General features: G+C 35.7%; 3 protein-coding genes, 1 non-coding gene and 1 pseudogene across 5 annotated transcripts; 3 read left to right on the top strand and 2 right to left on the bottom strand.

Annotated features, from left to right (window-relative positions):
- The first annotated feature begins 1,572 nt into the window (after positions 1-1,572).
- On the top strand, positions 1,573-2,978 carry LOC100790159 (replication termination factor 2). The gene has a single exon (XM_006600492.4). The coding sequence runs from the start codon at positions 1,796-1,798 to the stop codon at positions 2,885-2,887; it is 1,092 nt and encodes a 363-aa protein (XP_006600555.1). The 5' UTR covers positions 1,573-1,795; the 3' UTR covers positions 2,888-2,978.
- A 770-nt stretch (positions 2,979-3,748) lies between these two features.
- LOC100801992 (pentatricopeptide repeat-containing protein At2g33680-like) lies at positions 3,749-6,606 on the bottom strand (annotated as a pseudogene).
- A 900-nt stretch (positions 6,607-7,506) lies between these two features.
- Positions 7,507-8,528, top strand: LOC100790683 (uncharacterized). The gene has a single exon (NM_001254149.2). The coding sequence runs from the start codon at positions 7,645-7,647 to the stop codon at positions 7,939-7,941; it is 297 nt and encodes a 98-aa protein (NP_001241078.1). The 5' UTR covers positions 7,507-7,644; the 3' UTR covers positions 7,942-8,528.
- Positions 8,029-8,126, top strand: MIR1507B (microRNA MIR1507b). The gene has a single exon (NR_048647.1). It is a non-coding gene; the product is annotated as a microRNA MIR1507b (primary transcript).
- A 1,128-nt stretch (positions 8,529-9,656) lies between the features above and the next one.
- On the bottom strand, positions 9,657-14,210 carry LOC100802517 (glycerophosphodiester phosphodiesterase GDPDL6). 2 transcript variants are annotated; one of them, XM_006600493.3, is made up of 10 exons: positions 13,987-14,205; positions 13,422-13,551; positions 12,902-13,183; positions 12,421-12,533; positions 11,796-12,291; positions 11,667-11,702; positions 11,285-11,566; positions 11,056-11,189; positions 10,349-10,832; positions 9,657-10,179 (listed from the first exon to the last, which is right to left on the bottom strand). In XM_006600493.3, exons 1-10 carry the CDS (start codon positions 14,002-14,004, stop codon positions 9,860-9,862), a joined length of 2,295 nt encoding a protein of 764 aa, XP_006600556.2. In that variant the 5' UTR covers positions 14,005-14,205; the 3' UTR covers positions 9,657-9,859. The 2 variants fall into 2 exon arrangements, with proteins under 2 accessions (XP_006600556.2, XP_040867025.1); XM_041011091.1 differs by lacking the exon at positions 11,667-11,702 and having other exon boundaries at positions 11,056-11,228; positions 11,276-11,566; positions 13,987-14,210.
- Between the last annotated feature and the right edge of the window lie 1,103 nt (positions 14,211-15,313).

Raw genomic sequence — 15,313 nt, forward strand, 5'->3', positions numbered from 1 at the left:
TAATAATAATAATAATAATACAATTTTGTTGTATAAGTGAAATGGTATTTTCATTGTCTTATTTTTCACTCTCATTTATGCAATGGAACACGGTTCAAGTTGTATAAGTCTACAATGGAATTGTATTTCCATGGAAATGGAAAGATTAATTTTGGAATAACATGAAAATTCATCCACATGGATAGTTTAAACAGTAATCTGATAGTGTCAATAGTAGCTCCCGAAAAAGTATTCAGTTTTAATGCCAAAAATGCTCAAGTTTGGTTCAACATTCCATAAAGCCCAATTACAAACTCGAACAATAGACGGCCTAACTTTACTCATCTTGGGCAAAGTTATTTCAAAAGGAAATTTTCACACAACTCACTTGGTTCAACATTCCATAAAGCCCAAATACCAACTCAAAGATTAGACAGCCTAATAAGGGTCAATTTGGTAGAATAGAAAAAAAATGAAAAGAAAATGAATTAAAATAAAAAAAAAATCGAATTAAAATAGAATGTAAAATTGTGAATACTATCTTATTTTACTATTTTTTTTTGTTTTTTTCATTCTTTTTTGACTCAAACCAAAACCCTAAATCCCTAACTTTATTCATCTTAAACAAAATTATTTCTAAAGGAAATTTTCACGCAACTCACACATGACGTGAATATAAGTCAAATTTCAAACATTAAATTACTTCTTTAGTTTCTGAGTGATTTGGAATTTTTATTAAATCTTTGAAATAATTTTTTAATTAGATTTTTAATCAGGTTTGACACTTTACTTATCAACGACATTTTCTTCACCAATATGGTCTACGGGTCCAAATACACATATCCAACTGACCAACTCTACTAACCGGTAACACTTTGTTCACCAATATAGACTCGAGTTCATATATTGTGACCTTGATAATCATTGCAATGTTATGATATTTTTATGCTAACTAAAATAATAAATTAAATATAATTAGTTAGTAATAGCGTGATCAATGAAAGTTAAAATATTTTTTTGCAAAATATATTTATGTCTTATTATTCTATTCAATTTTTTTAAAATAGTAAAAAAATATTACTCTTCCACACATAATTTGTCTTGTGGGCGGTACGGGATATATGTACTAATTTATCATATAAAATTGTATGAATACTACTACATTTATCATAATATTTCAAGAATGAAAAATATGAAATTTAAACTATTAGTATTAATAATATATTTTTATTATAACTTCTAATGTACTTTTAAGTTTGTATTTTTTTTATTATCAAATTTGAATCAAACTAAGATGATTATTAATGAGTTACATTAGGTTAAGTTTATTAAGTTTTAAAAAATTAAATATTATTTTAGTATTTTTTAAATAAATTATAAATAATAAAAAATAAATAAATAAGTAAAAATACAAATAATAGTAATTCATAGAATTTGCTAATTGTTTTCTTGGACATAGTGATTTTATCATTGTTTTAGAGACCATTCCCACTATGTTATCTCTCATACATAAATAAATAAAAATTTGAATTTGCTAATTTAAAAATAAAAAACACGTTAGTTTCTTTCTTCTTCTTTTTTTTTTTCTGATCGAAAAACACGTTAGCTATTTAAAAGATAAATGGCTAATAAACTAAAATGATAAAAGTATAAAAATCACTATATGATATCGGGTTACCTCCTCCAATTCTCACCGAAATCCGTCGTCAAAGTTGGTTTCCGGCAGAGATCATATATCTCCTAGGGTTTCCAGCTGAATCGAGCATACTCCCTCAATCTCCAATTCCACATCACAAACCCTAGAAAATCTTTTCAGATGAATCCAAAATCGCTCCAAATCCTGGTGCAGTCACCGGACCTCGGAATTTCCCTTCAACCCACAACCAAACACGAAACCCTTTCCGATCTCAAACACTCTCTCTTTCCTCAATCACACCGATCCTTCTACTTCACCTTCAATGGCAAGCCCCTCCCCGACAAAACCCCTCTCTCGCAATTCCCCCCTCTCTCCACCCTCTCCCTCCGCTCCCGCCTCCCTGGTGGTGGCGGAGACGGCGGTGCCACAGGCGCCGAGTCCCGTGACTGCTACCTCAACATGTACGCCGACAAGAAGCCCGACAAGGTGGACCCCAACGAACAGCGCCTCTCCAAGTGGCACAACTGCGCCCTCTCCAACGAACCCTTGAGAGAGCCCTGCGTGATCGATAAATTGGGGAATATCTTCAACAAGGAATCTCTGGTGGAAGCGTTGTTAGGGAAGAAGCTTCCCAAGGAATTTGGGCACATCAAGGGTTTGAAAGATATGATTAATGTTCAGCTTTCTGCGATTCCTGGAGCGGAGGATGGGGCAAAGTTTCAGTGCCCCATTGCAGGGCTTGAATTTAACGGAAAGTATAGGTTTTTCGCGCTGAGGAATTGTGGGCATGTTTTGAGTGCCAAGGCTCTGAGGGAGGTTAAGTCCTCTTCGTGTTTGGTTTGTCACAAGGAGTATGCTGACTTGGATAAGATTGTGCTCAATGGAAGTGATGAGGAGGTTGTAATTTTGCGGGAGAGGATGGAGGAGGAGAAGCCTAAGATTAGGGAGAAGAAGAGTAAGAAGGTTAAGCATAATAATGGTGATGGTGTGAGCTTGGAAGGGACTAGGTTGAGTGGTACTAAGCATGGTGTTGATGTTAAGGGTGTGGAGAAGGCTTCGGCTAAGGTGGAACGAAATGGGAAGGTTGGTAATGTTGCTTTGAATGGTAATGGTGGTGGTGGTGGTGCTGCTGCTGCCAAGCGTTTCAAGGCTGTTGATTTGGCCCCGGCGAATGCTACTAAGGATGTGTATGCTTCCATTTTCACTTCCTCGAGGAAGTCTGACTTCAAAGAAACATATAGTTGTAGGTCTCTTCCTCTTGGAAGAAACTGATTCAGGCGTCTCTACTGTTTTATTGTTGTCCAATGTACTGAATTTTAGTTTGTGCCTTTGTGGTTATATAAGTGATTGACTTTTCCTGTGATGGATTTACTGGTTTCATCATCAGATTATTATCATTAATCATGCTTTGGAAGGAGTTTTGTTAATAACATATATTTATTTGGCAATAGGTAGATTTTAGAAATTGTACTCATTGCTCTCCTATAATTCTGATTACAAACAGCTTTTGCATTATGATATAGACACTGTTTAAGTGAGTGATATCGTCTAAGAGTCGGGGGCTGAAGGTTTGAACATGTGACATTCACATTCAGGGTAATTAGTTTTGTTCCTCATGTATGAGTAGGTCAGCGATGTCCATAGTCCATACTCCATAGAGTGTTGCACTAGCATTACCCTTTGTAGTTGATGAATTTTGAGGGCGTTTGGAAGAGATTAGAGAGCTTATTTAAGCTTATGAGAATAATTTAGGAGTACTATAAATTCTTTTTAGCTTGTTAAATAAGCAGCTTATTGTAGTTTATTAAAATAAACTATTTTTAGCTTATTCCAATGGGTTTCATGCTTTAAATATATTATATATGGCATAAATTCTCATGTAATAAGTTATTCCAAATTCTTCCTAATTTAATTTACCATTTAAACTAAATATAGTACTTGGTTGTTTCCTTGTTATCCTTTCAATGAACAACATTTTGACTTCATGTGTTGGATGAGCCTGTGTGATGAAGTGGTCATGTCATGTCATGTGTATATATGAAAAATGATAGTTTTAAGAAAGGGAAACAAAATAAAATTTTCTTGGAATGTTGTTTCCATCATATAAAACACAACAAATTTTCACAACTCTGCTTGTGGGCAAATTTTTATTTCTTTACCGAGTGAGTGTTGGACACAAACAGATCACATCTTTTGTATATTGATTGTATGTATATGTTGCGAAGCAGGGGTGCTAGGCAAATAGTAATCAATCAGAAGTAGTGAAAAGTGAGGCACAAATCAATTAGAAAGAAAAGAGTTCATATTGAACAACTGGAACACGGTTCCACTGAGTCACAACTTCAGGATCAGCACTCTTGTTATTGGTGATGGGTTCTTCGAGATCAGCACCCTTGTTATCGGTGATGGCTTCTTCGGGATCAGCACTCTTGTTATGAGTGATGGCTTCTTCGGGATCAGCACTCTTGTTATCGGGGATGGCTTCCCCATTGATAACACGCAGGTCTGGATAATTTCTATGGTTCAAAGAATGCAACCAAGGAACGACAGTTCCTTCCTTCTGTTCTGTGGAAGCAATATGAGAATATATGTACTTCATTTTGAACTCAGCTTCTTTCTCGTATGCTTTCATGGATAACTCTTCATGATCTTTCCACTTCTGGTTATATGAAGTAAAGAAGCACTCATCCAAATATAATCCAACCTCAGGGGCAGTAGGCAAATTAATGTTAACATCCCTGGCATTTAGGAAAACAAAAGTGAAAATAAAAAATAAAAAATTGCATCCAATGAGAATCGCACTGCATTTTAAATAGAAACTTGTCATAATAAACAATAGAAGTTGTACTCACTGCTGCAAAGCTTTATCCAGTACACAATTTCTCATGATTGCCACTGTCATCCCAATCATCTCCCGTATCTGATGAAGCATGAAGCTCTGTCCCCCGACCTCACACTTTACGAATTCCATGCCCTCAACTACAAGCGTGGTGCTTGCATTGAATGAAATAATGTAACGTCGAGCACGGCTCAATGCTGATTCAATGAACTCTTTTACTTCGTGGAGTTTACCAGCACGGCTCAAGATATCAACCATGCAAGCATAATGCTCAACAGTTGGAGCAATGCTAAATTCATCAAACATCCTCTTAAAATAAACCTACCCTCTGTCCACCAGTCCCATATGACTACAAGCAGAGAGAAGATTCACAAACATGACATTATCAGGCTCCGTTCCCTCCAAGCACATCTTCTCAAACAACTCCAAGGCTTCACTACCCTGACCATTTTTGAGAAAATCCAGATATCATCGCATTCCACGAAATTACATCTCCGGCAGGCATCCTTCAAAAGATGCGGTACCCATCATCCAAACTTCCACACTTTGCATACATGGCAGAAAGAGCACTTCCAATCGGAATTTCCAAGCTGAAATTACTCTTAATAATCCGAGCATGCATTTGCTTTCCCTGATCTGAAGCTGCGAGGCTGGAACAAGCCTTAAGGACACTTGCCATAGTTAAATCATTGGGGATAACTCCCCCCAACTGCATTTTGCCATACAAATTCAAAGCACCTTCATAATCCCTATTTTGTACATACCCCATTATGATTGAAGTCCAAAGAACAACATCAGGTTGTTGAATATACTTAAAACCCTTCGAGCATCCCCTAAGCCACCACATTTCAAATACATGTCAACCAAAGCCGACAAAACATACAACTGCGATTCATATCCCAGCTTCAAGGAATACGCATGCATTTGTCTCCCTTCCACAATAGCACAAGTATCACTACAAGCATTGATGACCCCAACAAGAGTAAACTCACAAGGCAACTCTCCAGAGTAATGCATATCATAAAACAGCTTCAAAGCCTTATCAGAATCCCCACTCTGTGCAAAACCAGTAACCATAGCCGACACGTGATCAAATTCTTATTCCCCGACAACTCAAAAGTACTAAGCGAATCCTCCAAGCTCCCACATTTCACATACATTGTCACAAGAGCATTCGCCACAAAGACAAAGCAAACCAACCCGTTTTTCATGGCAAGAGAATGAGCCTGCCTTACAGTGTCCACAAGCACGTGACATGTCAAGCCACAAAGAACACTAGTGAACACAAACTCATTTTCATTTTTGCCCTCTTTTCCATGACACGAGTTCAAAGAGCTCCAAAGCCTCATCAGTGAGCTCCTGAGAAGCATATCCAAAAATCATGGTAGCCCAAGAAACAACATTCCTCTCAGGCATTTCGTCAAACAGCTCATGCGCCTCGGAGACGAAGCCCGTTTTGCAATACATGTTGAGAAGAGAGCTCGCAGCGAAGACGTCGTGGGAGCAAGCGATTTTGATGGCAAGGGCCTGGGCGTCAAAGAGGGTGATGGCGGTGAAGAAACCAACAAAGGTGTGGGTGTTGGGGACAACATTTTTGTGGGCTATCGTCAATTGACAGAAGAGGTGCATGACATGAAGAGAGGGAGTGTGGCTCTGTTGTTGAGAGAATGCGTTGATGAGACAGCTCCATGAGACAACGTCCTTGTTGTTGATGGTGTCGAATACGAGGTTGGCTTTTGAGAAGTGGCTGCATTTGGCGTAGAGGTTAATGAGGGTGTTGGCGAGTTGAGTGGAGGATATGGAACCAGTTACAAGGATGCGAGCGAGGAGGGCACGACCTCTTCGGAGTTGTTTGTGGAAGAAGAGGCATGCATCCACTTTGGTGAGGTCTGATGTTCAGAATTAATCACAAAATAAAGCATAGGACATCAAATCAGTAAAAGAGTAGTTATGGAAAAATATTAGTTTGCAAATTAGAAGGACACTCACACCAAAGAATTTCCTATGAAGATAATTGGTGGAACAAGTGCAGTGAAAATGTAAAAGATGCTAATTTTTTGGTATTGTATTTGATTCTTATGGATAAAAAATTCCTTTCATCATCAACCATGACTTTTACTACAGTAGGGTTTGTTGATCTTGTACCTCCCATTGGCTTCTTCACCTATTATGGAATGTAAAATTATATTATGATTTGGATACTATATAGAAGCTTAAAAGAAGTGTAGAAAGCATCGGCTTTGTTGATAGTAAGAGCTTTTATTAACCCTGGATTGAAAAGCCCAATCCATTGTTGAATGAGTAAAATATAGTAGCATTTAGGAGTGTTGAAAATGAAACCAAACCAAATGTATAATCGAAAATCAATCCAAAAATTCAATGGTTATTGTATTTAGTTTTCTTATTTTTTAAATCGTGCCGTTCAACTCAACTTGTGGTTTGAAAATTGAACAAAACTAAATTACACCTCGACATTCCTATGAACTATTGTTGCAATTAATGTTTTATCGTTAGATATCTACTTTATAATTTTCCATGATTGAAAAATAAGCATTATAAATATTATTTTGTTGTTTTTTTAACTTCAGTTGTTAGAACTTAAAAATAAGTATCATGTGTTATTTTTATTTTTATATTAAATGATTACTCTTAAGTTAACTAATTATTATTTAACTATTATTTAACTTTTATTATTCCTTTATACCATTAATTGTTAAATTAATTATCATTCAAGTTTTATATAATTAATAACATTTTTTTACTAGTTTATAATAGAATTTTAAAATGGCAAGTCAAACCCAATCAAACTAAAAAAAATGGATTTAGTTTGATTTGAATTTCATAAATAAGTTAAGGTGAAACTAGATCAGCAATTAATTTTTTTTATTGATTCAAATTAATTTTAATACAAAACCGTAACGTATGATACCACGAACACCCTACCAGCATTTATCCCGAGCCCTGCAACCGCATGGAGACTGAGAACAGGGTAGAATTGGAAAAGAGGAAAAACTCTCTGCTATATAACTTTAACCACTATCGAAGCTAAAATAGATTAGGGTTTCTGCAGCCGCCACACTCCCTTTCTGAACGAGATCTCAGATCTCTGGTTGATGCTTCAAAGAACCCTAATCTCATGGCTATTGTTTCCTGCACTTCCATCATTGCTTCCAAATGAATGAATGAATGAATGAATATACTACTCTGTCTCTCTCTATCTCTCTCTCTCTCTCGCTCACTCACTCACTCGCTATGCCATGCTTCTTGCTATGATATGTTTCTTTCTTTTTCTTTTTATGCGACCTCTGGGGTCCTTCACTCGCTCTCTTATCTGTCTCTCACTTTCCTAACCCTAAGAGGCTGTGAAGACGGTTTCGGAGTGTGGACCCGATGGATCCGTCGCCGTCAAACATCCTCGCCGGTGGCGCGGCAACGTTATCGGTTTTTTGATTTCGTTGCAGCCATCCATGGCGGTGTTGTTTTTTAACGACCGATCTCATTGCTGTGCCAGATCTGAGCCTCACCAAATCCCTAACTGAAGATCTCTCCTTCGCTGACGTTATCTTAACGCAATGTTTGACAGAGATGTATGGAGTGAGAGAAGGGAAATGATATTTTCCGATCCCATCGTTACTCTCTTCCCTCTCTCATTCCATACATCGTCTGACGAACCTAGCGTTGATTTGTTCTGCATGTTTAGTTTACTGTTTGTTTCAGCCTAGAAAGCTTTATTTTCTTCCCGTGAAAGTAATGAATGTCTGTTGTTACTTATTTTTTCTAATTTCTGATGTTTGTTGATGTTGAAATATTGTGTCATGCAAGCAGCTCTTATGGCAGGATTAGCTTCATTAAGGACTGGTGCGTAAATGCTCTGAAATTCGGTAGTAATGTTCTGCTTTTGGTGATGAACTTGAGTCATGTGTTAACACTAGTTATCGTGTGTTAAGCGATTTATAGAACTGGGAGAATGATTTTTGTACTATTACCTATTTGCCATTTTATAATCTTTATCAGAGTTTATTTTTCTGATTTTCTGTATAATGGTCAACGGTTTGGTTTCGAGTCTTGAGGCAAGTAATGAAGACTTACTGCAATGCATTTATGTTTTTCCAATTTTAAGAAACCCATGTGATTGTGAGAGTACTTTATGTTTGGATGGTTTCACTCAGCAAATTGAATTTGTTAAAGTAAATCACCGTTGACCTTCCATTTCAAACTGAATTTGTTTGGATTAGTTTCAAAATCGGGATCAGTTTAAAATCAATGTTTTTCCAATTTATTTTTAAAATTTGTTAGTATGGTCTTTTAGAATGAAATTAAATAACTATGGACCTGTTGTTTGACTCGGTAATAAAGATTCAAGTAGAGTCCGGATTTTGTCTTAAAAGAATCAAGAGTCCGAATTTATATCGTCTTACTCATTCGTGTACTTTTGGAGTTCAGAAACGTCAAGTATTTTAAGCCTGGGGCTTTTTGCTAAGCCACCATTATGATTAATAAATGTTCATTCCAATAAATTCAGTGGTTCAAATTTAGTTGTCACTTGTCAGACGCTGAATTTTGGCTATTGCACCTATTTGGTGTAATTTTTTAAAAAATTATCATATCGGGTGAATTTTAAAAATTTTATGAAAATAAGTAAACTGTGTTTTTGAAGTATGATTTTATTTTAGAGAAATTGAACTTTAATGCACGATTTTGTTTTTTTTGTTGAGAAATTTTATATCAAAATTGTATATTATCATATGATTTTGGTTATTTTTTATTAATAAATGTTGAAATCGTACAGTTTTAAATCGTACAGTTTTAAATTATTTAAGAAATTGTGCATTTCAACATGATTTCATTTTTTAAAAATTTATTTAAGAAATCGTGTATTTCAACATAAGTTTTGGCTGGCTAATGTAAAATATTGGAATTTTTTTCACGTTGTTGAGATGGTTTAGCATGTTATTGTCTTTGTCTAAGAAGTTGACTGGAATCCCTTATAGGCCACAAGATTGTTATTACCTTCATAAATTAAAAGGGAAATCCTACTTTGATATACGATTTCTTCATTGTGAAATTGTATATCAAAGTATCATTTACCCATTTTGATAATTTTTTTTAAAAATATTATGGTAAATTTCTTTAAAAAAAAAAACCCATTTCAATAATTTATCCCCGAATTTTTAAGTCCTGAATACAATTGTGGAGTTAGGCATCGAATGTGCTTTTAAAGCACAAATGACAAATAATCCAAACGCAACCAGTGGCAAGGAAACTTTGCCTAATGAAAACCCCAATATTTTCTGAGAAGAAATGTGTGCATTCTATAATCTATAAATATAAATTGAAATACAAGACGATGTTAGTTAGAGGAAAATTAGCGATCTATAGATTGTGCTAGGGGTTAATCACAATAATCATTGATGAGCAGCGAAGAGCATAGCAAACACCAAAATAGTTATTATAGAAAGGCCACTGCTAGCAACATTTGCCCTGGCACCTGAAGGGAGAGGAGGGGAGGCAGGTGTAGCACCAGCATCAGCAGGCTCAGCTACAGTGGAATTTTTAGAACTTTTAGTCACAGCGGGAAGAGGTGGGTCAACAACGTTTGCAACCTCAAGAGGAGGAAGTGGAGCCAGTGCTGGTGGCTGAATTTCAGTTGGAATAGTGTTCAATAGATCACCAGGCTTAGCTGGTAAGATAGAAGGATCATTGGTTGGAATGCTACATGGACTCCCTGCAATTTATAAAAAGTTAGATCAAGTTTCAACTTTTGCTTACAAATTTATTTATTTTTATCTGCAAATGTTAATTGTTAGATTTTGTTAGTAGAAGAGATTAAACCTGTAACTAAAATTATAGTTTGGTAAGATCAAGAAAAAGACATTGAGATTGGAATAACTCACTCATGAATCTACTAGCAGTGGCTGGAAAATCGGTCACGATTCCATCAACCTTGGCAATTTGGATGTAAGTTGCAATCTCGACATTAGGATCAGACCAATAGTCAAATGCCAGGGTTGTGTATTCGTTTTTAAGACTATGGACGAATACTGTGAGGTTTGCATCTTTCAACTCTTGAACAATAGATGTCATTCCTACTAAGATGGCATTAGATATTTTGAGAATTGAGGTTTTTGGAAGATTCACTGCATCCGCATGCTTCTTTATTTCTTCTGCTGATTGTTTTGGTACATCGCCCATTTTATCAATCAATAACATAACCCTTTTGTAAGATGGGATGTCTTTAAACCTGGATAGGACCGAGCTGTCATCTGATTGAATCAGAACTTGTTGTTTGGTTTGCTTGTCAAAGGTGGCATTGATCAAAGCAATGCTGACAGCATCTACAATGTCAAGACCCTTTTTGGATGCAAGGTAGGGGGCATTCTGTGAGAAAAATAGAGTTAGCAATAATAGCAATTTTTTCTAATAGAAGTTTGAGGAATACTATAACACACTTTACTATTGGTTGAAATTTATTAAAATTAGGAAAAAAAATCTAACAAAAAATTGTGATTTTATAAAGTTTAACTAATAGTAGAGATTATGTTTTGAAAGAGTGTGTTGCTAACAGCAGAAGCATTATAGGGAAGTTACGAATGTTGCTCACTTGTATGTTGACCAAAATGCCAGGAACTGCCTTAGCCTTGGCTAACTCCAAAAATTCCGAGAGGGTGACAATTTTACCGCTGGTCTTGTTTGCGGGGTTTCTTAGGAAATCGCTGCTTTTACTAACCATTTGAGCTGAAACAAGAAATTTATACTTAAGTTCATTATGGAAATCTTAAAGGCTGAATCTAAACTTGAACTCTTCAACTTCTATAGATAGCAGTATTTACGTTTTAATGTCTGAATCTCTTTCCATGTAAGATCAAAGGAGAAAATTCCACTTTTTGGTTGAATTTCTGGGACACTGGAAGATCGAGACATGAATTTAGGCATTGCAGTGGTATCTGATGTTAGGTCTGTGGATTCTGAGCAGAAGGCAATTCCATCTTTTGTCATTTGAACCGAGCAATCTATAATGTCAGCGCCATCATCTATTGCTTTCTGATATGCAAGATCACTGCTGCCTGGATAAACTCCACTTGCTCCATTGTTGCTTATGATCAAAGTTGGTGCTACAAAAACAAATATACGAGGTTATAGATTTGTCATCGATTTGTTTTCCATGTCTTATCTATGGTTATGATTGAGAACATCTTAAGATTAGTAATATACCTTTTTTAGGCAAAGTATTGTTGTGTGCAAAGCAAGCTGCAAAACAAAATTAGCTGTGAGAAAAGTTGAAGAGGGGATTTGCTAGTTAAGAAAAGATTGTGAATTTAGGTTGAAGATTTGTCATCTAACCGATGGCATTTGATGCTGTTGCTGGGAAATCAGTGACAACACCATCAACAGAATCACCTCTGTCTACAAATTGAAGGTACTCGGCAACAGGGTCGTAGTCATAACTATAACTAGTAAAGAAGTCATTAGCAAAACCAGAAGCATAAACTTCTAGTCCTGATTTATGGGCATCAGCCACAAGTGTTGTGGGAAGTCCTAGATATTTGTCTGGTTTAACTGGCCATATGTATTCTTTTGGGACCATTATTCCTGATGCAAACGACTTGATTGTGACAAGATCCTTCACAATACTTCCATATGGCTTCTTGGTTGAGGGTTCAACCTTATTATTGTTAAGAAGTTTAAAGACGACCTTAGTTGCCTTGTTTGATTTCCCACTGATACTCTTCAAGAAACCAATATCTGAAGATGAAACAAACTCTATTTGATAAACTTTCAATAATTCTAAAACAATGTCTACCACCTGTACTCCGTTTTCGATGTATAGTGCTGCATTCTGTAACAAAACTCACAATTAGTATATAATAAATCAGTAAAAAAAATTAAGGAATGCCCCATGGTGCTTATGGATTATCAATTTTCACAGGAGATCCTGCATTCAGAGAGAGAGAGAGAGAGAGAGAACCTGAACATTCAACCAGGTCCTTGGGGGCGATTTTCCGCTTAGTAGAGCATCAAGATTAAGAACCGGAGAAGCACCATCGTAAAAATTGGGTCGAGAATATATGGCCTGAGTCACTGCAGAATACATAGCAAAGAGTAAACCTTCAAGTTCAAAGCTCAAACTGGGTCATACTTGTGGATATGTATGGCACTTGTGACCCTAACTAGTTCTGAGTGTTGTAGTTCATCTGATATAATCTGTTACCTGCTAAGTATTATGAATAAGTCTATTCATATGCATTAACAATCCTAAGTCCTAACAATATTTTTTTCTATTATTTTGTCACACAGAATGGCTCCTATTGCAGTCTACAATTTATATCCATTCAATTATTCTGTTATTCACAACTTAGTGGCACGACTCATGTTTCAGCTGATAATGTTCTTATGACAAGGTTTCCTAAGCACAAAAGCATTGAAGAAAAATGTAGATTGATACTCACTTGATACATTCTGCTCAATCAGAAGACCTGTGTAATCAAAAGAAAAGTGTCCTTGCACGTCCTTCCCATCAACATTGTAGGTTTTCTCCTTAGGATCCACCAAAGATATAATTGTTGTATTGTCAAGCGTAGTCCCCGTGACACAAAAGGCACCGCCATCTTTTGTCAACTGAAGATTGCACAAGAAAACGCTTATGCCTTGTGCTAGCCCAATTGCATCAGGAGAGCCTTCTGGGAATAGTCCCGAAAAACCACCACGGGCTATTACAAGAGGCTCATTGCCTTCAAGATTAAGAATCGCAACATCGAATACATTAACAGAAGAATGAGGAAAATTGAAAGATATAAGGTTGACTTGGCGGTATAAAGTGAAGGGAGGGAGAGATAGGCAGTGAATTCAAATCTGTCGCTAACATAAACTAGTAATTTAACGATTAACATTTACCAATAAAAAACGGAGGAAACTTCTCCATATGGAAGCAATTAATTAGAGAAACAAAAAGTCCTTATGGATACCAACCACTTAATGTTGACCATTGCTGGGGAGGGACTTGAGGTGTTGGAAGATTTGGAAGTGCAGTTTTTTTGGCCAATATTGTATGAAGCAACAAGGGAATCAGAAACAAGCTTCTGAACATTTTGTTCTTTTCCTGTCACATTTCAAACTCAACGAGTCAATGTCAATCAAAATAAGCAATTAGAGTTACAAAGGCTTTATAGTTAGGAATTGAAATGCAACTTCGTCTAGTTATCAAGCCAAGCCTTTTAACGTTCATTTTGCATTAAAATTCATACGTGCCGTTTTCTTGAGATGATATACAATGGTTTTCAAAGACTTGTTTAATCCCTTTTTCTTCTTGATATTTTCCTTTAGGATGGTGCATAGCTATTGCAATAATATGACTTTATTCTCATTATTCAATCTCATCTACAAAATTTTCTTAGGTCAATCAGAAGAATATATTGGGTTCACAGACAAAGAGGTTGTTGATAATTTAGTTTAAACTTGATTGATGCCAAAACCACAAACATCACAAAGGAAACTGGAAACAAAAAAAAGAAGTTATTGAACATCACATGCATACCCATACACTGATGTTCATATCGTGATCTATTGGATGGATGAAACAGGCATTCCCTGTGAGTTTTTCTGAGTAAAACCCTCAAGGGAATGTAATGGAAAAGAAGGAAACAAATTGGTGAGTGAGATTGACTCAAATAAAAAAAATTCTATCTATTTCCACACATTTTTCATGCATAAATAGTTGGTCAGGATTTCCTTTCAAATGATAACCAATAACATTGTCATTTTTGGAATCTAACCATTATTTGCTGTTTTTGGTTACTCTTTGTTTTGTTTGTTACGTAAAACAAACTTTCTATAGTTGATTGTGTTTTTAGTCGTTGGATGCAAGACCATATTTGTGGCATGGATTTAACTCTAGGCCACGCCATTTATTCATTTCGACAGCACTGATAACTCCAAGTACGGTTCCGTTTATTACAGCTCTTTATTACACCGTTACACGTAATTTATTTAATTTTTTACACTCATAAAATTATGAAATTATGAAAAAGTTCTTCAATTAACTCATCTTTTTATATTTTTAAGCGAACATCAGACTGGTCATAAGGGAACAGGATGCTGTTGCATATAATTTTTAGATTAAATTTTCAATTTGATCTTCTAAAAATTAAGGTATTATTAAATTAGTTCTCTAAATAATTTTCCTAAAATTAAAGTGTCACATATTACTATTAATTTTATTATTTTCGTTGAGTCAGTTTCAGCTTGGTGTTTCCCAAAAACGCATGCACTCCTCAGGGCCAATGTCAAGAAAAGTTATAAAGATATTATAAAAAAAAGTTAGAGAAAGATGCAGAGACTTCTGCACAAGAGGATCCAACTCCATTTTAGCGAGATGGTAATATCCTACGTTTTAAATGGACATAAAATCAGTTGCTGTAATTTCAAAATTTACCCAAACTTATGTTTGACTATTTGTTGTTTATTCAATCTAATTTTGTAGTTCTGATTTATCCATGCTATATGTGAGTTGGTGGGCTTTTTTCATTGCATTGGAGTATAACTTTCAGAGTTCTACGAACCATGGGCACACATATGATGGAGTGTTTCTCCTGAATTCCTTTATTCTTTTCACATATGATGAAGTGTTTCTTCATGTTTTCGTTTTTCAGCCATTAAACCTTTGGCCTCTGGCTATTCTTGTAATTCAAGCAACTATCATGCCATAGATTTTTATTTCATTCTTGTACTTGAGGTTATTTTTATGAATTCAACATTCTGTATTTTGATAGCCATCATTTAGTGGTTGCTAAATCGATAGTTCTCTTCAAAATTAATTACTTCTCTTAGTTTATATATTGTTCTTATGCGTTAGACACCTGTTA

This window comes from Glycine max, chromosome 17 (assembly GCF_000004515.6).
Source record: "Glycine max cultivar Williams 82 chromosome 17, Glycine_max_v4.0, whole genome shotgun sequence".
Lineage (NCBI taxonomy): Eukaryota > Viridiplantae > Streptophyta > Magnoliopsida > Fabales > Fabaceae > Glycine > Glycine max.

Bases quoted from the DNA above. Each gene is read 5' to 3' on its own strand.
- LOC100790159 (XM_006600492.4), top strand. From the start codon at position 1,796: ATGAATCCAAAATCGCTCCAAATCCTGGTGCAGTCACCGGACCTCGGA.
- LOC100790683 (NM_001254149.2), top strand. From the start codon at position 7,645: ATGAATATACTACTCTGTCTCTCTCTATCTCTCTCTCTCTCTCGCTCA.
- LOC100802517 (XM_041011091.1), bottom strand. The intron at 13,184-13,421 runs GTTGGTATCCAT...TTAATCTTGAAG, and splicing joins GCAATGGTCAACATTAAGTG to GCAATGAGCCTCTTGTAATA. The intron at 12,534-12,901 runs GTGAGTATCAAT...TGTATTCTGCAG, and splicing joins GATTGAGCAGAATGTATCAA to TGACTCAGGCCATATATTCT.